Below are 27635 nucleotides of genomic sequence, written 5' to 3' on the forward strand. Positions count from 1 at the left end.
CGTGAACTTTGCAACATCCAAAAATCTAATCGTGAAGAGTATAAAATTACCACATCGCAACGTAGTGTCACTGATCACTACATGGTAGCAGCGATAATACGAGAGAGATTATCATTGAATAAAGGTAATATTCATTGTCCGAAAACAGAGAGATTCAATTTAAAGAAATTAGATGAGATCCAGGTAAGAGAGGAATACCTGATTGAATTTTCGAATAGATTCTCGGCTTTAGAAGATTCGGAGTGCACTAGTGTTGAGGATACCTGGATTGAAATTAGAGATAGCATTAAAATTTCAGCAAAAGAAAAATTGGGACACGCGGAAATATGTAGGAACAAACCATGGTTCGACAAGGCAAGCATAAAACTAGCAGAGAAGAGAAAACAGGCAAAATTACGCTGGCTACAAAATCCGAATGAAATAACTACACACAATTTCGCAGATATCAGGAGGGAAACTTCTAAAACTTATAGAACAAAGAAACGGGATCTTCTGAAAGCTAAAATTAAGGAACTCGAAGATAATAGTAAAAATAAAAATATCCGGGATATGTATAAGGGGATCACCGAATTTAAGAAGGACTGTCCACCTAGTGCTTATATATTAAATAAATCTGACGGTACAGTTCTCACTGATACGGATAGCATCTTAAATAGATGGAAAGATTTCTTTGACGATTTCCTTAACCCGCAACCAAAAACTAGTGTGCGTGGAGAAAAGGACATACACACCGCAGAACCGTATATTCCAGATCCCAACCGAATAGAAGTAGAAACCGCTATAAAGAAATTAAAGAAACACAAATCTCCGCGTGTATATGAAATTCTGGCTGAGTTAATTTTAGCTGGAGGCGAAAAGTTGTGGAACAAGATGCACAAACTCATTCTCCTTATCTGGAACAAGGAAGAATTGCAGCAAGAGTGGAAAGAATCAATCATTGTTCCAATTCACAAGAAAGGCGACAAAACTGACTAATAATTATCGAGGCATTCCTCTTCTGTCAACACCCTATAAAATCCTTTCAAATATTCTATTAGCAAGATTGACCCCATACACAGATGAAATTATTGGAGATTATCAGTGCGGATTTAGACGAAATCGGTCAACTATCGACCAAATATTTACCATTCGCCAAATACTCGAAAAAAAGTGGGAATACAATACCCCGGTACATCAACTAGTTATTGATTTTAGAAGGGCGTACGACTCGGTTAGGAGAGAAACATTGTACAACGTTCTTACAGAACTTGGAATACCGAGAAACCCAATTAGATTAATTAAGATATGTTTAAATGAATCCCAAAGTATAGTTCGGGTAGGAAACTTTTTGTCCACGAGCGAAACTTCACGTCGAAAGTGGCCTGAAACAAGGAGATGGGTTGTCGCCATTATTATTTAACTTTGTTCTGGAATACGCTATAAGGAAAATCAAAGATAGCAACCAGGGCCTAGAGTTGAATGGTATTCACCAGGTTACGACATATGCTGATGAAGTAACTTTAATAGTGGATGATAGGAGAACAATAGAAAGAAATGCAGAGATCTTATTAAAGGCTTGCAGGGACATGGGTTTAGAAGTAAATGCAGAGAAAACTAAATACATGGAAGTGCGTCGGGAGCGTAATACAGCAAATTATTGATGCGTTAAAATATTAAATAATACTTTTGATATAGTGGATAGTTTCAAATATCTAGGTTCAATGTTAACAGACCAAAATCATATTCACGAAGAAATTAAATGTCGACTAAAAGCTAGGGAATTTGTGTTGTTATTCGGTTCAAAATCTCCTGTCGTTGCGAATTCTGTCGAGAAATTTGAAGCTTAAAATATACAAAACGATAATCATGCCTGTTGATCGGTATGGTTGCGAAACATGGTCACTTACTCTTGGGGAAGAACATAGACTAAAAGTATTTGAGAACAAGATCCTGAGACGAATATTTGGACCCAAGAGGAACGGGAATGGGGAATGGCGGAAACTTCATAACGAGGAACTACATAAGTTATATGGTGTACCCAACATTGTTAGGGTCGTCAAGTCTAGGGGGCTTAGGTGGACGGGTCATATAGCTAGAATGGAAGAAAGTAGAAACGATTTCAAAGTCTTGAGTGTAAGACCAATCGGAAAACGTCCATTAGGAAGACCTAGGCGCAGATGAGACGACAATATTAAGATGGATCTCACACAGATTGGAATACAAAGTAGAAACTGGATGCAGTTAGCTAAGGATAGAAATCAGTGCAGAGGTTTTGTGTTCGCGGCATTGAACCTCCGGGTTCCATAGGCCATAGAGTTAGTTAGTTATACATATATATATATATATATATATATATATATATATATATATATATATATATATATACATATATATATATATATATATATATGTATATATATATATATATAAAGTTAGTAACTAGGTTCTTTTCTATGCCAAAGTTTAATATTTAATTCACATATTATTGCCGAGCGAGCGTCAGCGAGTGAAGGCAGGCTAGAAGCTGGCAGTGGAAGTTCTTTTCAGTCTTGGTTACGAATCGGTTCATTGAACGATTCACTGAAAGAAATGGCCAAAGTAAAGACTTGCCTTCCTTTTAATTTATGTAATCCCATTACGGTACCCATTATGAGTTGATTATGAACAAATGATTCCTTCCGTATAGTTGAACAATGAGAGCCAGTACATTGCACACTGTGTTTTTTCATAAAACCGCCTCTTTATTTTCATAAAATTCTTATTAGATATACAGTAGCTTTTTTATGATTATTTGGAAGAGGGGATTTGTTTCGTTACTGAGTAACCCTTTTTCGTTGTGGAAAGCATGTAGGAGAGGCAGCGGGTATATTTCAAGGAGGATGTAGGACGCCGAAACCATAGTGAAGTGCACGCAAATACAGAACTCATTTAAGCGGGTTTATAAGATAGTAACCTTATATATTTTTAACATATTATTTTAATTAGGATTATCCACCTTGAATACACGTGATCCTTATAAATTGGTATTTCATAGTGACGTAATAGCTTTTTCCTGTAAATTTTGGTCCTCATGTTGTTCAACTCCACCACTTCTTTCCTTGTCATCCTTTTAAGTGTTAACTTTTGGCGTAGATTAAGAATATGTAGGCACTATTTTGAAGATTTATGGGTAAAATCTATATATTCACAAAGGAAGAGTAACATATAAGGAACTTCAACATTAGCACAATATGGTAGAAATAGTCTAATCAGTATGCCTGTAACTGTAGCAATATAGTAGAACGACGACAATTATAGTGTCATTGTTGTGTATCTACCGTACATAAAGGAATTATATTCAATATGAACTCTCTCCCAAAGTAGTCTTGAGCGACATTATTGTAAATAGCGCTCTCCTCGGTACCTTCGGTGTCCTAACGCTCTTGAAAATTGCCTACTTTCACCTGCAGTAAAATTCCTAAGCTACTACGCAATAGTGTCATCAGCGCCCTAACCACAAGTGCTACTTTTCTTCCGGGGGATTAATAAATATTCCCTCGCGCAAGCATCCCTAATAAAATAGAATATCGCCAATAGTTTAGTGGTTTTTATGCTGATAAATATTTGCAGCTACGGCAAAGCTGAAGCTCTTGGCATACATGAAAGAAACTCTTAAGTCATTTTATGGTTACCCCATATTGTCAATCTGTACGATATATTTATCTTTCATATAACTGGAAAGTCATTCATCTAAAAAGAAAAGAAACATGTTAATTTTTTCTAGTACTCGAAATTCTCCCTTCTTTTATCAATGTTCAACATTCCATCACGATGAGGCGCTGTAAACAAGTGTGGATCAAAAGCTAATTTGACGAAGTGTGCACTCCATTTGTAGACTTCGAGTGTGCATCCTCGAAGTGTTGTGCCGTGTCGACTGAATTAATATTTTTTCATTGAATTTAAAGAATTTATGATAGAGATTTTCAGCCAGCCTTTACAAAATTTTGTATTTATTATTATTATTGGTATATTTGAACATTTTCGATTTTCCTTCCAGCGTTGTTGCTTTGGTCGTGTAGATTTCCATCTTAGTATTATTGTAGTGTAGAAAATAGTAGTATATTTTGTATGTTTAGTTATAGTATTTATACTATTCTTATATTGTTTTTCTTTTTAATATTGTTTATTCAAATCTTGATCATATAATGGATTCTCGACAAGACTATGTTAGCATTGATATGTCGAATGCAGATTTCTTAACAGTAGACGCTACTGGTTATCCTAGTTTAGATCAAAATTCAAATTTTGGTCATATAAGTATGGAACTTACTCCTCCATTAGCGAATAGTTTTAATGTAAGATCATTTAGTGTTCCTATCAATAATAATAAATCATTGATGAACTCAGTTGATCTAGATAGAGTCAGTCGTATGGCTAATCCATCCAATAGTCATATTCAGAAAAATGATCCTAGAGTAACTTTTTCGGAACCGCCTTTAAGTAGAAACATTCCGAATACTTCTAATAGTAGTAACTCAGGAGAACGAGTTGGTATACAGAATAGATATCTTAATCTAGGAAACTATTATAAGAGAGTTTCTAATGTTTTGAGTTCGACTCCGAAAGTGGGTTTAAATAATCCAAGTCTCAGAATGCATGGACATAATCTTAATTATAGGAACCAGAATAGTTCTGAAGGTGATAGGGTTAATAACTTTTCAACGAATAGACAAGATCAAGTATATTCAGATCATAATTTAGAACAAAAGCTGATGACTAAATATATTTTTCATAAATCTTTGACATATTTAGAGAATAAACTGTCAGAATTTAAGAACATTAGTGGTAATAATAGCATTCAGACTTTTGAGATGTTATTTAAAATCCAAGAAATATTAATGGATACTAGTTATTCATTTAACATGATTCTAACAGTACTTTTTTCTAAATGTGAAGGTATTATATTAAAGGAAGTTACATCAGCTTTGAATAATAACGTTGATTGGGTTTATTTTAGAAATAACATTATGCATAGATATATTACACCCACAGTTTTGCATTCACTAATAAGTGAAAAGGTTTATAGAAAACAGGGGTTGACAGAATTAATTAATGATTATGTTAAATCAGTCATGATATCTATGGATATTTTACAACTCGGGTTGAATGAAGGTCAACTAGTAGGTATCATCTTAAATGGAATGAATCCGAATCAACGATTTCGGATGTTACATTATTACTGTCCAGCTAATAGACAGGAATTGTTAGAAATATCCGAACAATATGTTTCGCAAAATAGAGAACAAATGGAGTATATTAAATTGCTGAGGAGTAATAGAGGCAAAGAGAAAATGTCCTGTTCGAATATAGGTTCTTCAATAAATAAGAATGAATATCGTAATAGTAATCCGAATTCTACTTTACCTAATGTAAAATCGAATCTCATGAAGAATAGTTTTAGGGTTTCGGATACTTCAAGATTTTCTGGGAACTTTAGTAGGAATCGATTTGTTCCTCCAGATAAAAAGAATAATAGTGTCCCATCAGAGATGAACGGATTAGTGGCAACGTTCGTCATTGGAAAAATAAATAATATTTTAACAAATATTTTTGTCGATGGGGGCTCTAGCTTTAACTTAGTCAATCGAGACCTAGTGAAAAGATGTAATGTGGAAGAACATGTTCGTAAGGTGGAAGAACGAACCATCAATGCGCCTTCTGGTCTTAACTTTGTTACGGATGAAGAGGTGACTTTGGTGATAAACTTATCCGGATTTTTCCAATCTGTGATATTTAGAATAACTGATAATCTTCCTTGCGTCTGTTTATTGGGAATTCCATATCTGCGTTCAATGTCGGCGTTAGTGGATTATGATAAACATATGTTGGTTCTATGCAATGGAAAGAAGCGTGTGCGACTTAATTATCGAAGGGATTTTGTGGAATCTTTCCAAAAGGTATTTAGATCTGGTGAACAACTTAGTCAACGAGAATGGACTGGTAGAAAGTTTCCAAAGAAGTTATCAACCAAATCTTCTGGAATATCTTCTATGCTTATTAGGGCAGATTCGTATTCAATCAGTTCTAATGAAAAGGGAGTGCAATGTGACCTCGATCTTCAACATTTGGAAAAACATTAATTAACTATAAATGCTCCGGATGCTTCGCAGCTTCTTGGGCTACGAAATCTAATTGAGGGAGAGTTATCGAGAGACAGCATTAGTGTTGACCAGCAAATTCGGAGGTTGGATACTGATCAGGGATGTCCAGAAACCTCTTCCATCACGCATAAGTCTGTGGATAGTGATCAAGATTGTTTACATCGTAGATCTTCAGTGGACTTAGCGATGATTTCGACAAATGTTGGTGACATAGAAGATAAGAACAATTCCAAAGAAGATATAAAAAGTGACACCGGTTATAAAACTGTTCCAGGTTTAAACCATTCAGAGGAGGATCCCAATGTTAAGAAACAGAAACCATCAAAGAAGAAGAAGAAGCCAAAGAAAAAGAAGAAGAAGATAAACATTATGGATGGTGCAAATGATCAACAGAATAAGCACGATCATAGTGTTGTGTGTGAAGAACCAAAGAAGAACATTGTTTTAGATCCTACAGCGACTTCTAAAATTAAGAACAAAGATCCATCTAGTTCTTCGGAAGCTTCTGACGTGGACGTCGAGCAGTCAGAGAAATTCCACGACTTGTTAAAGAAGAATAAGAAATATATTGGGGAGGAAATTAATAGAGATTCAGTTAATTATTATGATCGATTCCCGCAGGTGAAAAACCCAGAAAACGTACAGGTGAAAAACTCTAATCGAGAATCGTGGAGTTTTCGGAATCCTGATATAGATTCTTTCATGGGTTCCATAAGGGATCAATACTCTGACGCAATTACAAATAGAATCGGATGTATTAAGGGTTGTATAGGCAAATTATATCTGGCTGAAAAGAAACCTTTTAAGCAAAATCCGTTCCCTGTTCCTAAGAATAAAGAGAAAGAATTTGAAGCTCAAATTTCAGAATTAGTTAGGCAGGGTATATTAATTGAAGTTGACCATTCGAACTACGCCAGTAGGTGTTTTTTAGTTAAGAATAAGGACAACAGTTATCAAATTGTAGGGAACTTTGTTAAAGCAAATGAGCTTATTGTAAATGATCCTTTCCCGTCTCCGAACATAGAAGAATGTTTAGCTGGCCTATCAGGCAAGCAATTCTATTCAAAGATTGATCTCAAGAAAGCATATTTTCAAATTGTATTAGATTCTAGCTCACGTGACATCACTACAATTGTTACGCCAAAGGGTCTTTTTCAATTTACGAGAGTCTCAGTAGGTATTAAAACTGGTAGTAACATTCTTAACCGAGTGATGCATAAAATTCTTGGAGATTTGGAAGGGGAAGGAGTACGATCTTATTTTGATGATGTTCTTATATTTTCAGATACGATTGAACAACATAAAAATACTATAGTAAAGGTATTAGAAAGATTTCGAGAATATAACGTTACTATATCTCCGGATAAATGTTTGTTCTTTCAGACTAAGATTAATTATCTAGGATATATTATTACCGGAGATCAGATGGAAATCGACCCGGCTAGGGTTTCAGCAATTAGGAACATACAACCTCCACGGAATAGGAGAGGTCTTATGAAGATCTTGGGGCTTTTGAGTTATTACGCGAAATTCGCTCCTGAGTTCCAGGAACTGATGGGACCTCTCAGTGAATTGAAATCTCCTAAGAATAAATTTGTCTGGAGTCCTGAACACCAAAGGATTCTAGACAAATTAAACGATATATTGGTGGATAATATAGTATTAAAGACCCCAGATCTAAATAAACGATTTGTATTAAATGTGGACGGATCAGGAAAAAGCATAGCTGCTTGTTTGTCTCAGGAAAACAATAACGGGGAACTTCAACCTGTTTGTTTCTTCAGTAAAAAATTGTCAGTAGCAGACAAACATAGAAGCATATACGAGATAGAGTTTATAAGTCTAGTAAAAGCTATGTCCCGATTTAAACACTATTTGGTTAAAGAATTTGACGTCCTGACGGATAATAAGGCCCTGACTTGGATTTTAAGCAACTCAAAGCGTCTAATAAAGTATGGCCCTCTTGTTGAGACGTTATGTTAGTTTTCATTTAAGATTAAACACGTTAGGTCTGCAGATAACGTGATAGCTGACACTCTCACAAGAGTTTACGATCCTTTTGAGTTTAGTTTAGTAGACGGACCTTTGGGGTTAGCGGCCTTTGATAGCAACTTGAGATTAGCTCATAGATGGAAGTTGCCTCTGATTCAGGAACCAATCGAAGATCTTCAAAGAGAAGACCCAGAATTGAAAGCGATTATAGAGAGATTAGAAAATGGCGACATCATTCCTGGTTTTGTTTTGAACGAAAAGATCCTTATGAAGAAAACTAATTCAGTCCATAACCCTTTTAAGATTTTTATCCCTATGGCTCAACGGAGAGTTCTGATAGAGTACTATCATGATGATAAGCTTGTAGGAGGACATGCTGGTACATATCGGACTCTAAAGAAGTTAATGAAAAGATCCACGTGGGGAAATATGAAGGATGAAGTGGCTGAATATGGAATATGTTGTCATAGGTGTCAGCTTTCAAAGGAAGAGAATAAGAGAAAAATGGGGTTACTGATATCAGAATATAATATAGTCAGGAGATTCTTGACACCAAATACTGTTTTGATTTCGGACGAGAATGATACTCCTGATTCGTACAAGCGGAGTCACGTCTCCGAGATTAAGATTTATCGGGTCCAAAGGAATTGAAAGCAAAAGGAAAGCTGGAAGAGAAAATTAGAAAATAATGCTGAAGAAAATTGTAAATAGTAAATACTTGAATATAATGAAATGTAATATAAGTGCTACTACACAATTGTAAATAATTATCCATATATTTTAATGACGGCCGTGATTATCGAAATTCTTGTAAATAGAGTATTGTGTATAATAATTAAATTTTATCCTTTGTATATAATATAATGTAGTAGTTAGACTTATATTTTATTTTTGTAGATTCATGAAATATTTAATTATATTTTGTATATTAATGAAATATTTCTATATTTATAGATACCATGATTATCAAAAATTCTGGAGCAGAATTTTTTTTGTAAAGAGCTGGTGAATGTGCCGTGTCGACTTCGTGCGGAATGAGGCCGACGAATATGGACACGACACAAGAATAATCCATCGAAAGAAGGATAAAAACACTGTAATATAGATTGAGTTAATCATATTGGTTTGTAAGAGTTACTATAGAGTATGTGAGATTCATTGGTTTTTTATAACGTTCTTCTATTTAAAAAAAGAGAAAAAGAAAAAGAAAAAAGTTATGAAGGAAGGAAGAAAAAATTATGAAACTAAGAGAAAAAAATTAAGTAAAGACAGTTGGTAAGACTGTTAGAGGAGAAGATTGCAGTCGCGAATAGAGGGCGTGGTCATCGAATCCGAATCTACAAGCTAAAGTGGGTCCCGTGCCTACTTTACTTGTGTTCGTATTGTATAGCCGGAATTGCTCTGTTCGTATGGTGTAACGAGAGGATTGTTCAGTCAATGGAGTGTAGTTTCTTTTCGGCAGGGTTTCTCTTTTGAGAATTGTTCACCGTTGATATTCCTGTTGGTGTGATATGTGTATTATCGACGTCTATCGATAAAATCATATTGGTGTTGTGTCAGTTATATATAACAAAGTGATCAGTGGAAAGAGGAATGTTTTATTCCTTGTTTATTCAATTCTCTCAAGCAAACTTAGTGGCAACTTAAACGGGCTCTTTTTCTTTCCTCGTTTTGTGGCTGCTAAGTTATGAGAGTGAATCGGAGAGTGAAAGCTTTCTTTAAGAGTGTGTTTTATGCTTGTGAATTGATAGCACAGATAGTAATTAGCTTTATTAGCTTATATTTTCGTTTTCTGGTAATTCTGTGCAGAGGAATAGTGAGTTTAAAGGGCAGTGCTGTGTCGGGCCTATTGTGCCGAGTGAAAGCCCGCTTAGATCACATTATTAGTAATTCCTATTGGGCACTAGCTGGTGTAGTTGGCTTAAATACCAGTAATAATTCTTTCTAGCTTTACATTTTCGTGTGGAAACCAAAGCACAGAAATATTTTTGTGAGGAATTACTTTACATTAGAAAACTGACTTTTTTTTCCACCAATCTGATTTTACTCGAATATCAGAAAAGTTCAGACGGATGCCAGATTACCTGAAGAGAGTGAGGGTTACACATAGAAGGTAAATCCGTAGTCGAAACAAGTCAAGGTGAGTGCAATTTCTGACTTATTCCCAGTAGTCGCTGTGGCATGTCAAATTTATGTTTGTGCGGTTGTTTTAGTTGAGATCCACTCCAGGTTGTATTGCTATTACAATTCCAACGTTTTTTCACCCTTACGGAAATTCTTAGTTTTTTTCTGTAAATTTTGATCTTTTGCGGAGTTAAGTAGTAAGGGGGAACAAAACTGATCTTTTTTGGAAAACCGTTATAATTCCAATATTTCCAGTTTAATTTGGTTTCTTTTATAGTTTATAGTTAAGATTCATTCCATTTTGAGTATTCAGAGTATTTTTGGCGTTAAAAAAGACCAGACTGCAAATATTTTTTCCTCTAACATTCTCATTCCACGTTTGTTGAAAAGAGTAATGAAAGATATTAATATAGTAGTGATTGAGAATTGCATGAAATGTTGAATAATATATGTATAATCAAGATTTGAAATTTCAACATTTTCATTCCACTATTCTAAATTTTGAGACTGAGTGTAACATAGATTATATATACTCATTTTGATTGAAATTGATTATTTAAGTAACTTGAATCTTGTTAAAATTTTTAAATAAATTTTTAAGCACACTAGAAAGATTATTAGAAATTTTGCTTGACTTATTAATTCTGATTTAAAGTAACGTGGATAGAATTATTATCGAATATCTTTGATATTAAGAGGAAATTAACGTAATTTTTTCCATTATATTTGCTTGACAAATAGCCTTCTTTGAAGAATACATTTTGAAATTAGATTACTATTTAGGATTCAAGTATATTAAAGAAACTTAGTTGCATAAAGAAATTCATTCTGATATTTCGTTAGTATATTTTTTATTATTTAATATTTTCTTTTTTTGTTATATTATTTCGTTAGTGTATCTACATTATTCTAACGCAATAGTGCATTATTCTAACACAACCGAAGTTGTTAATAAAATTGTTATTTAAAATTGAATTTCTGTTGTCGTTATTTGTTTTATATATAATAATTTGTTTCCTATTTATATTTGAATTTACTGTGGTTGTTTGGAAATATTGGAATGATAATTAACTTTCACACTGACTGGTTGTACGATGGAGAACTAAATCTTCCGGTCCATGTCCCATCGACTGGGTGTTAATCGGATTGCATTCGGTCTGACGATTATTATTATTATTATTATTATTATTATTATTATTATTATTATTACTTTGAATGATAACAGTTGTCGGACTGGAAGCTTTCTGTGTATGCTAGGTGGAAGGGGCGTTACAGTGTGCACTATGTGCTTTTGGTCACGGCCATAATTTGGCAAATTTACTTCAAAATCTAATAATTGTTCATACAAATCTCCTGTCTTCCCTATTGTTGAACTGAAAGGAAAAGAAATAGATTCCCAGGTGTAAATCTTGGCAAGAGCACAAGTGTCTTAAATCCAACGTTAAGCTATAGGTTTACTCTCACATAAACTTTCAGATGAAAAAGATGCTAAACTCAAATAGTGATACTAACTTTAAAAGAAATAAATTATTATAACATATTGTAAAGTTGTAACTTTTTGAACTCCACTACTATAATATTTCCTAGTGAAATAGGCTAATAATGATAAAAAGTATGCTAAACTCAATTCCTGATTCTGATTCTTAAAAATCATTTGTTTTAACACATTATAAAATCGTAGCTTTTTTCAAGTCTATGTATTATTATAATGTTACCTAATTCAATGAACTTAATAATGATAAAAGATATATGTTAAACAGTTACGGTTTCATTCAAGGCAAACATTCTTCTGTGTTTAAACAATATTTAGCGCTGTCAGATGGTTCCTTTTAATAAACCAAAAGTTAGCGAGTCATTCCCTTTATTGTTTTAAACTGAAATTTAAAAGTTCAAAACTGAAGTAAACTTTCCGAGAAGAAGTCTCAGTTGTGTATTAGGATATCCAATAGACATGGATACAAAATTTGGTAATAAATATTCAAACCCTGATTAATTGCATTTCAGCAAGTGAGTATTATAATAAAACTGCGATTTGTAGCGTAAATTTATTTTACTTACAAGCAATGTTTTCCAAACAGATATTTTAATTGCTGGATCTAATCCTTTTGTAGGTTCGTCAAGGATTATAATCTAGAGTAGAAAAAAATAAAAAAGTAAATATTTTCTAGTTATTACAGTTTTTTTAACTGTCTGGATTTACTTAATGTTTTTAGGAATCTATACAAATAAAGTTGATTATCTACGTCTTATTTTCTCTTTTTCTTCTCTTACAAAAAGCAAGAAGCAAAAATACTCTTGATTTTAGTTGATCAATTCTAACTGTATATTTTCAGTTAAGATAGTTCTGGTCTTGCAAGCACACAAACGCAGCAAGACTAATAAAGGAATTAGTATGCATCTAGAATTTTGTTTGGTTTCTGCTAGATTTAGAAAGTTTTTTTTTTTCTATTATCAACTACAATCCCGATTCTACAATGCCATACTGAATATACTGAACGTGCTTTAGCACAGGATGGCAATGTTTGGGGGGAAACAAAATCCTAGTATCGAATATACAAAATTGCAATATATGAAAAATATATCATTCAAAATAAATATATGTTTTAAAACGAATTTTCATGTTGATATTAGATTTCTTACCTTCTCCTCTATTTACATATTACATTCATCGATCATGTTAACGTAGCAATAGTTTAAGGTTCATTCACAGGATTAACGCAAATGAGTAAACAAGTTCCAGCACGAATTGTTTAACTGATGTCAAATTCGTAATTAAATAAAAAACTCAAACCTCTTGTTTGGGCCATCCTGTCCTTTGCCAAATAATTATTATTATTTTTTCTAACAGCCTTATATTCAATTTTGACAGTGTCTGTATGTAGTGCCAATTTTTGGGTACAGATGGCTCTCGGGGTGACTTTTTCTCTACCCCGAAGTTTCGCATACTGGTTCCTTTCCTCCCATTGTTCAAAATTTACAGTTAGGCCGCGTCCAAGCATCTTTTGTCAGTGTGGGAGTGAGAGCTCTATGTGTGTAACGCGCTACCGCGATCGTGCTTGGAGGACCAAATTACATTCCCTTTCAATGAGAATAACTATCAATCTTCTGTGTAGCAAATACAGTCCATTAATTGTGTAATTCTTATTATGCGTTAGTATTAAATAATTATCAATACACGTTTTTTCAGTGTTTTTATATATGTTAAAACAACAAACCGTTGTTTGGACAAACACCTCTAATTGTAGCTCCATTTAGTTTTTTTCTTTTTTTTATCACAGTTATCAATAGGAAACCAGTCTTGTCTTTATTATAAACAATTTCCTTATGGTTGAAGGTGTAAATAGTTTCTCCTTTATTTAACGGATTGTGTCGCAGGACAAAAAAAGACAAAAGCAACTAAAATGATTGTTTCACTAAAATTACTTATTATTATATTGTGATGGTAACTTGATATAGAATATGGCGACAAGTGAAGTGAACGCCATTTTTGTTCACAAAGAAAAAGTGACGGATCTTGAACGAGAATGCTCGGCGTTGTTGGAAGAATGTGCTTCGGTGGCAACAGATGAAGAATACACAAGGGAAGAAGTGGACATTGCGGAGATGGACAACAGGATAGTGAAACTGCGGGTGTCATTAATTGGATTACAAGTGTCACAACCCCCTCCCCCAAACCCTGTGTCTGAAGTGCAACAAGTGAGTGACATTAGGTTACCCAAACTCCAGCTTCCAGTGTTCTCAGGAAATCTATTCGAGTGGCTTTCGTTCCATGACTTATTCGTGGCCTCTGTGCATAATAACGAGAAACTGACAGGTGCTAAAAAAATGCAGTATTTAAAAACATCGTTGCAAGGGGAGCCGGCACAGATTTTACAAGCTATGCAGATAACGGACAGTAATTATAAGGAAGCATGGGTCATGTTAAACGCGCGCTATCATAATAAGCGAGAAATAGTAAACTCGATTTTGAAACGGTTAGTTACACAACCTTCCATTAAACAGGAATCAGCAGCCGCGTTAAGAAAATTGATAGATACCACCATGGAGTGTACGCGTTCTCTTAAGGTGTTGGAACAACCAATCGAACATTGGGATGCGCTCTTAGTGTACCATACAGCGGACAAATTAGACAACGAGACACGTAGACAATGGGAGCTTTCTTTGAACTCAAGTGAGCAGCCATCTTTTGAGCAACTCGCGGCATTTTTGAACAACATAGCCCGCGCTCTTGCTGTTGCGGCCAATGACAAGCCGAGACAACCACCCGCCACTAGTGACCCAATGAAAGGCCGCGAAAAGAAATCAGCGTCCTCTTATGTCACTACCGCTCAACGAACTCAAACTCAATGTGAAATGTGTAGTTCTGACCATCCTCTTTACAAATGTGCCGACTTTACCAAACGAACAGTAGAAGATCGTGTCGCGTTCGTGAAGGACAGAAAACTATGCTTTAATTGCATGCGCAAAGCATGTTGGAAGGACAAATGCTCATTCAGTAAATGTCGAAAGTGTGATAAGAAACATCATACATTATTACATTTCAATAGAAGTCAGTCGACGTCGAACCCAGTACAATCTCAGGAAACAAGTGTTGCCTCTCATGTGACTTCCGAAGTCAGTGTTCCTCATGTCCTATTGTGTACTGCTATCGTGAAAATATTAGGAAAGGTTGGTGTGCCATATCCATTCCGGTGTATGCTCGATTGCGCATCAGAGTGCAGTTTTGTCACTGAAAATTGCGTGCAGAAACTTGGTCTTCGAAAAATTAGATCCAGTGTGATGATTTCCGGTATAACGGGAGCAGGGGTAGGAACTGCTAGTGCTATGGTGAATTTGAAGTTTCAACCTCTAGGCGGAAGTTTTGAATCATTCGAAACTAAGGCTGTTGTGGTGCCCAAGGTGACGTCAAATCTACCAAAACAGCCATGTTCCGAAGCAACGTGCTGGCCACATTTGACAGGCTTAAGGTTGGCAGACCCACTTTTAATGAGGTGGGCCCCATTGATATACTTCTCGGTGCTGACGTGTTTCCGTCTCTTATGCTCGGGAGAAAGCGGGCCGGGCCCCCTGGCTCACCTATTGCTCTTGAAAGGACCCTGGGATGAGTGTTATCCGGAAGTGTAGGCTCTAAAGCCAGCAACGTGACAGTGACATCATGCCGTGTATCATGTAAAATAGATTCTGTCCTTCAAAGGTTCTGGAAACTAGAAGAGCTGCCTCAGCAAACGCACTTATCGAAAGAAGAAAAAGATTGTGAACAACATTTTCTGAAAACCCACCACCGTGACTCACAGGGACGTTATGTGGTTAGACTACCTTTCAAGGGCAGTGCGCCAGCACTAGGAGAATCCCGCGAGATAGCGATTAAGAGATTGTTGAACATGGAACGCAAATTAGCGAAACAACCTGTGTTACAGCGGCAGTATCGTGAGTTCATGCACGAATACCTTGAGTTGGGACATATGGAGCTTATCCCCGCAAGTGAGAAAAATGTGGCCCCCGAAAAAAGTTGCTACTTGCCGCATCACGCGATCTTAAAACCTACTAGCTCTACCACGAAAGTACGAGTGGTTTTCGATGGAAGTGTGGAAACAACTTCTGGGGTGTCCTTAAATCAAAGGCTCATGGTGGGCCCGAAGTTACAGGAAGACATTTTTCCTATTCTAGTTCGCTTTCGCGAACATCGTGTGCCATTATGTGCTGATATTAAACAGATGTATCGTGCCATACGAGTGCACAAGGACGATGTGGACTATCAAAGAATTGTTTGGAGAAACTTGCCAAGTGCACTACCGCCTACTCACCGTCACTTATGGTACCGTTCCGGCTAGCTTTCTTGCCACGAGATGCCTACTCCAGGCAGTCGAAGATGAAGGGGAGAGATACCCGCTAGCAGCCGAAGCCGTGAAACGGGATTTTTTCATGGACGACTACCTCGAAGGTTCGAGCAGTGTGATGGGCGCAATCGAGCTGCAGCAGCAGCTAATTCAACTGTTACGGGAATGCGGTTTTGAGCTTCGAAAATGGTTATCTAGTGAACCAGAAGTGCTTGAGGCCGTTCCCCCCACTTGCGTGAAAAGGATGTGCCCTTCAATTTCAGTGAAGAAAGCAACTTTAAGACTCTCGGGGTGCAGTGGTCACCTGTAAGTGACGAATTTGGTTTCAGTGTATCCATCCCTTCTCCTCCCGCTGTGTGGACAAAATGGAAGGTACTGTCGGAAGTGGCCAAAATCTTCGATCCTCTTGGTCTTCTTTCCCCAGTGACTATAAAGGCTAAGATACTATTACAATCCTTATGGAAGGAAAACTTAGGTTGGGATGAACCCCTCTCTCTTGAAACCAGTGCAGTGTGGCAAGCATACTGTGACTCACTATTTTTGTTACGTGAGGTGAAGGTAGCTCGATGTATCATGCCATCTGACGCTGTCAGCTCTCAGCTGATAGGTCATTGTGATGCTAGCGAACGAGCTTATTGTGCAGTGGCCTACCTACGATCAGAATGTGCAGACAGGGGTGTGGGCGTAAGCCTCATTGCGGCTAAGACTAAGGTTGCGCCCATCAAAGCTGTGTCCCTCCCCCGCTTGGAGTTGTGTGCGGCATTATTGTTGGCTAAGCTACTAAAAACAACTGTTAATGCAATTAATCTCGATGTGAAGGAAGTTAGAGCCTTTACGGATTCTATGGTCGTGTTATCCTGGTTAGCTCAGTCACCGGACAAATGGCGAACCTTCGTTGCTAACAGAGTAGCGAAAATACAGGATATTCTGCCTGCCTCCCAGTGGGGACATGTCGAGAGTAGGGACAATTCAGCGGACTGTGCTACGCGGGGGGTCATGCCCCAGGAGCTCATAAGTCACCCTCTGTGGTGGGAGGGTCCTTCGTGGATGCGCGAAGCAGTGTTGCCAGCGTCATTTTGTACTCCAGCAGCCTCAAGTGTAGTTGAGGAAGAAAGAAGAAAATGTGTCACAGTCATGTGTGTAAACACCGAAAATGACCTTGTGAACCGTTACTCCTCCCTGTCAAAGTTGAAAAGAGTAGTGAGCTGGTGTCGGCGGTTTATTCACAATTGCAGAAACCCAAAACAGAAGCTTCGTGGTTCATTGACCGCGACAGAATTAGAAGAAAGTATTTTGTGCCTGGTCAAGGTAGTGCAACAAAGTGTTTTTTCTACAGAGCTTAAGTGTCTACAGAATGAATAGCCCCTTCCCCGTAAGAGCAGTTTGTTATGTTTGACTCCCTTTATTGATGGTGATGGAATTTTACGTGTTGGTGGAAGGTTGCAGAACGCCGAGATGTCCGTGGATAGGAAACACCCTATTTTGATGCCCAAAAAGCACAAACTTACTCGTCTATTGGTGGAATGTGAGCATGCAAATACTTTGCATGGTGGGCCTCAATTAGTGCTGGCTACCCTGCGAACAAAGTTTTGGGTGCTGGAAGCCAGAAGTTTAGTGCGTGATGTTATTCACAAATGTGTGAGGTGTCAGCGTTTCAATGCAAAAACCCAGACTCAAATTATGGGTTCACTGCCAGCATCCCGGGTTAATCCCGGCAAGTGCTTTTCCAAAACTGGCGTAGATTATGCTGGGCCCTATGTTCTAAAAAACAGCTATGGAAGAAGTCGTATTAAGGGTAAGGGCTATATTGTTCTGTTTGTGTGTCTCGCTACCAAGGCCCTACACCTTGAATTGGTATCTGACGCCAGCACCAATTCATTTCTAGCCGCTTTGAAGCGATTTATAGCCCGCAGAGGTGTTCCAAGTTATTTTTATAGTGACTGTGGTCGAAATTTTGTGGGCGCTAGTAAAGAATTAAATCAGCTGTTGAAGGCCAGTGCGCATTCCAAGGAAAATAAACTGACCACATCATTCCTCTCCGAAAGGGGGATAACTTGGCGTTTTAATCCCTCCTCTTCCCCTCACTTTGGTGGTTTATGGGAGGCCGGCGTGAAGTGTCAAGCACCATTTAAAAAGAATAATGGGAAATGTAACATTGTGCTACGAAGAGATGTGCACCGTGCTGGCCCAAATCGAAGCAATTTTGAACTCGCGTCCTCTCACACCGTTGTCAGAGAATCCTAATGATCTCTCCTGTCTTACCCCTGCTCACTTCTTGGTTGGGGAATCCCTCTTAGCCCTCCCAGAAAAGGACTGCTCGTCCCCTAACCTCTCTCACCTTAGAAGATGGCAGCTTGTACAACAGCTTGTAATGCATTTCTGGCGTCGATGGTCATTAGAGTATGTGTCCTGCCTCCAGCAAAAGGCAAAGTGGTTTACGCTACAAGATAACCTGAAGGTGGGCGACATGGTGATAATAAAGGAATCCAACCTCCCCCCACTACAATGGAAGCTTGGGAGGATCAAGGAAGTTCACTCAGGCCGCGATGGAGCAGTGCGTGTAATTACAATTAAAACAGCCCAGGGCGAACTGAAACGTCCTATTGTGAAACTATGTTTGATCCCGTTCAATTCCCAAAATAAATAGGTCATGGCAGCGGTGTCGTGATAAGTGCATTGGCTGCTGTCCTATAATTTGTAAATAGTGTTTTCATGTTTCAGCGTATTAATATTCATTAGTTTTATGCAGTGTATGTGATTTGTGTGATTCAAGGCTTGTGAAGTTACTATTTTCTTTGAAACTTGAGCGTTTCAAGGTGGGGGCTATGTTTGGGCCATCCTGTCCTTTGCCAAATAATTATTATTATTTTTTCTAACAGCCTTATATTCAATTTTGACAGTGTCTGTATGTAGTGCCAATTTTTGGGTACAGATGGCTCTTGGGGTGACTTTTTCTCTACCCCGAAGTTTCGCATACTGGTTCCTTTCCCCCATTGTTCAAAATTTACAGTTAGGCCGCGTCCAAGCATCTTTTGTCAGTGTGGGAGTGAGAGCTCTATGTGTGTAACGCGCTACCGCGATCGTGCTTGGAGGACCAAATTACATTCCCTTTCAATGAGAATAACTATCAATCTTCTGTGTAGCAAATACAGTCCATTAATTGTGTAATTCTTATTATGCGTTAGTATTAAATAATTATCAATGCACGTTTTTTTCAGTGTTTTTATATATGTTAAAACAACAAACCGTTGTTTGGACAAACACCTCTAATTGTAGCTCCATTTAGTTTTTTTCTTTTTTTTATCACAGTTATCAATAGGAAACCAGTCTTGTCTTTATTATAAACAATTTCCTTATGGTTGAAGGTGTAAATAGTTTCTCCTTTATTTAACGGATTGTGTCGCAGGACAAAAAAAGACAAAAGCAACTAAAATGATTGTTTCACTAAAATTACTTATTATTATATTGTGATGGTAACTTGATATAGAATATGGCGACAAGTGAAGTGAACGCCATTTTTGTTCACAAAGAAAAAGTGACGGATCTTGAACGAGAATGCTCGGCGTTGTTGGAAGAATGTGCTTCGGTGGCAACAGATGAAGAATACACAAGGGAAGAAGTGGACATTGCGGAGATGGACAACAGGATAGTGAAACTGCGGGTGTCATTAATTGGATTACAAGTGTCACAACCCCCTCCCCCAAACCCTGTGTCTGAAGTGCAACAAGTGAGTGACATTAGGTTACCCAAACTCCAGCTTCCAGTGTTCTCAGGAAATCTATTCGAGTGGCTTTCGTTCCATGACTTATTCGTGGCCTCTGTGCATAATAACGAGAAACTGACAGGTGCTAAAAAAATGCAGTATTTAAAAACATCGTTGCAAGGGGAGCCGGCACAGATTTTACAAGCTATGCAGATAACGGACAGTAATTATAAGGAAGCATGGGTCATGTTAAACGCGCGCTATCATAATAAGCGAGAAATAGTAAACTCGATTTTGAAACGGTTAGTTACACAACCTTCCATTAAACAGGAATCAGCAGCCGCGTTAAGAAAATTGATAGATACCATCATGGAGTGTACGCGTTCTCTTAAGGTGTTGGAACAACCAATCGAACATTGGGATGCGCTCTTAGTGTACCATACAGCGGACAAATTAGACAACGAGACACGTAGACAATGGGAGCTTTCTTTGAACTCAAGTGAGCAGCCATCTTTTGAGCAACTCGCGGCATTTTTGAACAACATAGCCCGCGCTCTTGCTGTTGCGGCCAATGACAAGCCGAGACAACCACCCGCCACTAGTGACCCAATGAAAGGCCGCGAAAAGAAATCAGCGTCCTCTTATGTCACTACCGCTCAACGAACTCAAACTCAATGTGAAATGTGTAGTTCTGACCATCCTCTTTACAAATGTGCCGACTTTACCAAACGAACAGTAGAAGATCGTGTCGCGTTCGTGAAGGACAGAAAACTATGCTTTAATTGCATGCGCAAAGCATGTTGGAAGGACAAATGCTCATTCAGTAAATGTCGAAAGTGTGATAAGAAACATCATACATTATTACATTTCAATAGAAGTCAGTCGACGTCGAACCCAGTACAATCTCAGGAAACAAGTGTTGCCTCTCATGTGACTTCCGAAGTCAGTGTTCCTCATGTCCTATTGTGTACTGCTATCGTGAAAATATTAGGAAAGGTTGGTGTGCCATATCCATTCCGGTGTATGCTCGATTGCGCATCAGAGTGCAGTTTTGTCACTGAAAATTGCGTGCAGAAACTTGGTCTTCGAAAAATTAGATCCAGTGTGATGATTTCCGGTATAACGGGAGCAGGGGTAGGAACTGCTAGTGCTATGGTGAATTTGAAGTTTCAACCTCTAGGCGGAAGTTTTGAATCATTCGAAACTAAGGCTGTTGTGGTGCCCAAGGTGACGTCAAATCTACCAAAACAGCCATGTTCCGAAGCAACGTGCTGGCCACATTTGACAGGCTTAAGGTTGGCAGACCCACTTTTAATGAGGTGGGCCCCATTGATATACTTCTCGGTGCTGACGTGTTTCCGTCTCTTATGCTCGGGAGAAAGCGGGCCGGGCCCCCTGGCTCACCTATTGCTCTTGAAAGGACCCTGGGATGAGTGTTATCCGGAAGTGTAGGCTCTAAAGCCAGCAACGTGACAGTGACATCATGCCGTGTATCATGTAAAATAGATTCTGTCCTTCAAAGGTTCTGGAAACTAGAAGAGCTGCCTCAGCAAACGCACTTATCGAAAGAAGAAAAAGATTGTGAACAACATTTTCTGAAAACCCACCACCGTGACTCACAGGGACGTTATGTGGTTAGACTACCTTTCAAGGGCAGTGCGCCAGCACTAGGAGAATCCCGCGAGATAGCGATTAAGAGATTGTTGAACATGGAACGCAAATTAGCGAAACAACCTGTGTTACAGCGGCAGTATCGTGAGTTCATGCACGAATACCTTGAGTTGGGACATATGGAGCTTATCCCCGCAAGTGAGAAAAATGTGGCCCCCGAAAAAAGTTGCTACTTGCCGCATCACGCGATCTTAAAACCTACTAGCTCTACCACGAAAGTACGAGTGGTTTTCGATGGAAGTGTGGAAACAACTTCTGGGGTGTCCTTAAATCAAAGGCTCATGGTGGGCCCGAAGTTACAGGAAGACATTTTTCCTATTCTAGTTCGCTTTCGCGAACATCGTGTGCCATTATGTGCTGATATTAAACAGATGTATCGTGCCATACGAGTGCACAAGGACGATGTGGACTATCAAAGAATTGTTTGGAGAAACTTGCCAAGTGCACTACCGCCTACTCACCGTCACTTATGGTACCGTTCCGGCTAGCTTTCTTGCCACGAGATGCCTACTCCAGGCAGTCGAAGATGAAGGGGAGAGATACCCGCTAGCAGCCGAAGCCGTGAAACGGGATTTTTTCATGGACGACTACCTCGAAGGTTCGAGCAGTGTGATGGGCGCAATCGAGCTGCAGCAGCAGCTAATTCAACTGTTACGGGAATGCGGTTTTGAGCTTCGAAAATGGTTATCTAGTGAACCAGAAGTGCTTGAGGCCGTTCCCCCCACTTGCGTGAAAAGGATGTGCCCTTCAATTTCAGTGAAGAAAGCAACTTTAAGACTCTCGGGGTGCAGTGGTCACCTGTAAGTGACGAATTTGGTTTCAGTGTATCCATCCCTTCTCCTCCCGCTGTGTGGACAAAATGGAAGGTACTGTCGGAAGTGGCCAAAATCTTCGATCCTCTTGGTCTTCTTTCCCCAGTGACTATAAAGGCTAAGATACTATTACAATCCTTATGGAAGGAAAACTTAGGTTGGGATGAACCCCTCTCTCTTGAAACCAGTGCAGTGTGGCAAGCATACTGTGACTCACTATTTTTGTTACGTGAGGTGAAGGTAGCTCGATGTATCATGCCATCTGACGCTGTCAGCTCTCAGCTGATAGGTCATTGTGATGCTAGCGAACGAGCTTATTGTGCAGTGGCCTACCTACGATCAGAATGTGCAGACAGGGGTGTGGGCGTAAGCCTCATTGCGGCTAAGACTAAGGTTGCGCCCATCAAAGCTGTGTCCCTCCCCCGCTTGGAGTTGTGTGCGGCATTATTGTTGGCTAAGCTACTAAAAACAACTGTTAATGCAATTAATCTCGATGTGAAGGAAGTTAGAGCCTTTACGGATTCTATGGTCGTGTTATCCTGGTTAGCTCAGTCACCGGACAAATGGCGAACCTTCGTTGCTAACAGAGTAGCGAAAATACAGGATATTCTGCCTGCCTCCCAGTGGGGACATGTCGAGAGTAGGGACAATTCAGCGGACTGTGCTACGCGGGGGGTCATGCCCCAGGAGCTCATAAGTCACCCTCTGTGGTGGGAGGGTCCTTCGTGGATGCGCGAAGCAGTGTTGCCAGCGTCATTTTGTACTCCAGCAGCCTCAAGTGTAGTTGAGGAAGAAAGAAGAAAATGTGTCACAGTCATGTGTGTAAACACCGAAAATGACCTTGTGAACCGTTACTCCTCCCTGTCAAAGTTGAAAAGAGTAGTGAGCTGGTGTCGGCGGTTTATTCACAATTGCAGAAACCCAAAACAGAAGCTTCGTGGTTCATTGACCGCGACAGAATTAGAAGAAAGTATTTTGTGCCTGGTCAAGGTAGTGCAACAAAGTGTTTTTTCTACAGAGCTTAAGTGTCTACAGAATGAATAGCCCCTTCCCCGTAAGAGCAGTTTGTTATGTTTGACTCCCTTTATTGATGGTGATGGAATTTTACGTGTTGGTGGAAGGTTGCAGAACGCCGAGATGTCCGTGGATAGGAAACACCCTATTTTGATGCCCAAAAAGCACAAACTTACTCGTCTATTGGTGGAATGTGAGCATGCAAATACTTTGCATGGTGGGCCTCAATTAGTGCTGGCTACCCTGCGAACAAAGTTTTGGGTGCTGGAAGCCAGAAGTTTAGTGCGTGATGTTATTCACAAATGTGTGAGGTGTCAGCGTTTCAATGCAAAAACCCAGACTCAAATTATGGGTTCACTGCCAGCATCCCGGGTTAATCCCGGCAAGTGCTTTTCCAAAACTGGCGTAGATTATGCTGGGCCCTATGTTCTAAAAAACAGCTATGGAAGAAGTCGTATTAAGGGTAAGGGCTATATTGTTCTGTTTGTGTGTCTCGCTACCAAGGCCCTACACCTTGAATTGGTATCTGACGCCAGCACCAATTCATTTCTAGCCGCTTTGAAGCGATTTATAGCCCGCAGAGGTGTTCCAAGTTATTTTTATAGTGACTGTGGTCGAAATTTTGTGGGCGCTAGTAAAGAATTAAATCAGCTGTTGAAGGCCAGTGCGCATTCCAAGGAAAATAAACTGACCACATCATTCCTCTCCGAAAGGGGGATAACTTGGCGTTTTAATCCCTCCTCTTCCCCTCACTTTGGTGGTTTATGGGAGGCCGGCGTGAAGTGTCAAGCACCATTTAAAAAGAATAATGGGAAATGTAACATTGTGCTACGAAGAGATGTGCACCGTGCTGGCCCAAATCGAAGCAATTTTGAACTCGCGTCCTCTCACACCGTTGTCAGAGAATCCTAATGATCTCTCCTGTCTTACCCCTGCTCACTTCTTGGTTGGGGAATCCCTCTTAGCCCTCCCAGAAAAGGACTGCTCGTCCCCTAACCTCTCTCACCTTAGAAGATGGCAGCTTGTACAACAGCTTGTAATGCATTTCTGGCGTCGATGGTCATTAGAGTATGTGTCCTGCCTCCAGCAAAAGGCAAAGTGGTTTACGCTACAAGATAACCTGAAGGTGGGCGACATGGTGATAATAAAGGAATCCAACCTCCCCCCACTACAATGGAAGCTTGGGAGGATCAAGGAAGTTCACTCAGGCCGCGATGGAGCAGTGCGTGTAATTACAATTAAAACAGCCCAGGGCGAACTGAAACGTCCTATTGTGAAACTATGTTTGATCCCGTTCAATTCCCAAAATAAATAGGTCATGGCAGCGGTGTCGTGATAAGTGCATTGGCTGCTGTCCTATAATTTGTAAATAGTGTTTTCATGTTTCAGCGTATTAATATTCATTAGTTTTATGCAGTGTATGTGATTTGTGTGATTCAAGGCTTGTGAAGTTACTATTTTCTTTGAAACTTGAGCGTTTCAAGGTGGGGGCTATGTTTGGGCCATCCTGTCCTTTGCCAAATAATTATTATTATTTTTTCTAACAGCCTTATATTCAATTTTGACAGTGTCTGTATGTAGTGCCAATTTTTGGGTACAGATGGCTCTTGGGGTGACTTTTTCTCTACCCCGAAGTTTCGCATACTGGTTCCTTTCCCCCATTGTTCAAAATTTACAGTTAGGCCGCGTCCAAGCATCTTTTGTCAGTGTGGGAGTGAGAGCTCTATGTGTGTAACGCGCTACCGCGATCGTGCTTGGAGGACCAAATTACATTCCCTTTCAATGAGAATAACTATCAATCTTCTGTGTAGCAAATACAGTCCATTAATTGTGTAATTCTTATTATGCGTTAGTATTAAATAATTATCAATGCACGTTTTTTTCAGTGTTTTTATATATGTTAAAACAACAAACCGTTGTTTGGACAAACACCTCTAATTGTAGCTCCATTTAGTTTTTTTCTTTTTTTTATCACAGTTATCAATAGGAAACCAGTCTTGTCTTTATTATAAACAATTTCCTTATGGTTGAAGGTGTAAATAGTTTCTCCTTTATTTAACGGATTGTGTCGCAGGACAAAAAAAGACAAAAGCAACTAAAATGATTGTTTCACTAAAATTACTTATTATTATATTGTGATGGTAACTTGATATAGAATCCTATAACAACCGTTACAATCCTTACATTGCAGACGTATTCTTTTATGTTATTACATCTTTACGGAGCGGTGAAGTACAGGAGACATATGAACTTAGGATCTTTCTTGGTTGTAATTGCAAACCGCTTCAGGTTTCATAGCGGTATTTTTTCGACTGAATTCCTCACAACTCGAAGAATACTTACCTATATCTTATCTCACTTTGGTTCATATATTGTTTTAAATCATTCTTTCCCGAAACCAAGCAAGACTTTCGTCATCATGTAGGCTATGTTTTAAGTGGATCATAAATTTCTTAAAACTTCCGTTGATAGAAAACCAAGAAGTGGATTTTGTATAGCCTGTCACCTAACTCATTATCTTCATTATTTAAAAATCGTAGAATTCTTAGTAGTAGCTTAAATGAGCATCTGTTCATTACAGCAGATAGAGTAGTTCTTTTTCTAAATATTCTTTTGACTATAGTAGTCAAGCAATTAATGAATTTTTACTAGTAACATTCAAATAAAGAGGCTCTTTATTTATGTGCAGTTTGTTGGTATTCGTTGATGCAGTCAGCAATTCTCTATCTTTCTATTGGGAAGCATCTAATGTTCAAGTTAACTCCAATTCCACCAGCATATTTGGAAATTGATGGCATGTTTCCTTTTTGTTCAAAAAAGAGAGAATAATTTCTGAGATTTTTGTGTGTTTTTATTTGCTGAGTTAAGTGAATGCGAGTAGCGAATCTCTTCTTGGCTCTTTAGATTCTACAGATTCCAAAGTATTATATGTACTGGAACAAAATCCGAATGAAAATTCGAAAAATCAAGTCAGTACCAAACAAATTTAGTAGTTCAGAAATTTCAACACTGGTTAAGTTTCGTGACCCCAACGTAATAAGAAATTACTAATATTATAGAAGTAATTGTTTATTTATCAATAAGGACATCTTATGGCATCTACTGACTGACACACTTTCTCAATAATTATTATAATTTATAAAAGCACCGCACCAGGGCCGGCCTTACGTGGTGCGGGGCCCGATTGGGAACATTTTGCGGGGCCCCAGGTTTACAACTAACTTGTGCCAAGGTCTGTAAAACCAATATCATATATATAGTGTTTCAAAGCAACACCGACAACGTTTAGGAGATAATTCCTGGCACCAAGATAAGACAAACAGTATAGACCAATCTACGTGCACAAATGCTTCCTTTCGGAGTTATAAGCTGCCGAAAACGAGAAAAAAATGAACTTTAAAGGTCCATAGCTCCCATATAATGGGATTTACCGTAGTCGGGTCAAGACTTCACATAAGAACTAATATGTGCCCTATCCAAATATCCATATTTCAGAATCCTGTGGTACTTATGTATCCATTTTTATAGAGGTAGTTTGTGAGTACTTCAAATTATATGCACATACCCAAACCCCCTCTATAAAAAATGTTGCGTGAGTACCTAACATGTATTTTTCATGATGTATTATACATGATTCTAGAACATGTATTTTTGGATATGGTATATCTTAGTTCCTAAGTGAAGTCTTGATCCGACTACAGTACGTCGGGTAGGTACTGGAACTATCGACCTTTAAAGTTCATTTTTTCATGTTTTCGGCAGCCTATAACTCCGAAAGGAAGCATCGGTATTTGTGCACCCAGGTTTGTCTATACTTTTTGACTTATTTTGGTCTTAGCAATCACCCCCCAAACGTTGTCGGTGTTGTTTTGACACACCCTATATATATATATATATATATATATATATATATATATATATATATATATATATATATATATGCGCTTTCCCTGCTCTTCTAGCGAGTTCTGTTGAATTGATTTTGAATTTAAAACATCCTTTCAGCAGCGAGGTTATGTGAGATAGGATCTACTTATTAACGTGGAATCCGAACCACATGAACTCCCGCCTGAAATCGAACCCTGTCTCTCACGCCAAAGGCGCGGACACTAACCGCTTAGCCACGAAGGAGCTCTGCTGGTCTAGTGGTTACCCATTTCCCTTTATAACGTTTTTCCATCTTCTAAATGTTCTGGTGAAAACGCTCACCCTCTTCGTTGCTTATAGCAGCTTTTTTTTAATTTTTTTTTTAAGAAATAACTTAAATGGATATGCAAACAGTGAATGAATTTTAAAATACATATTTCACTCTTGTGACTCGCAATTTTTCAAGAAAGTTCTGTACCAGTATTTCATAGTTTTC

The 27635-nt window shown here is 38.5% G+C and overlaps 1 protein-coding gene across 1 annotated transcript in view; it reads right to left on the reverse strand.

The window, feature by feature from the left end:
- Positions 1 to 27635, reverse strand: part of LOC145661604 (phospholipid-transporting ATPase ABCA3-like) — a 1415399-nt gene that overhangs the window by 507626 nt on the left and 880138 nt on the right. Inside the window, exon 11 of the mRNA XM_081726924.1 lies at positions 12294 to 12365. Within this exon, the coding sequence (XP_081583050.1) occupies positions 12294 to 12365 (72 nt within the window). The remainder of the gene's footprint in view (positions 1 to 12293; positions 12366 to 27635) is intronic.

The sequence above is a fragment of the Thermobia domestica genome, chromosome 10 (assembly GCF_964235325.1).
Source record: "Thermobia domestica chromosome 10, izTheDome1.hap1.1, whole genome shotgun sequence".
In the NCBI taxonomy this organism is placed as follows: domain Eukaryota; kingdom Metazoa; phylum Arthropoda; class Insecta; order Zygentoma; family Lepismatidae; genus Thermobia; species Thermobia domestica.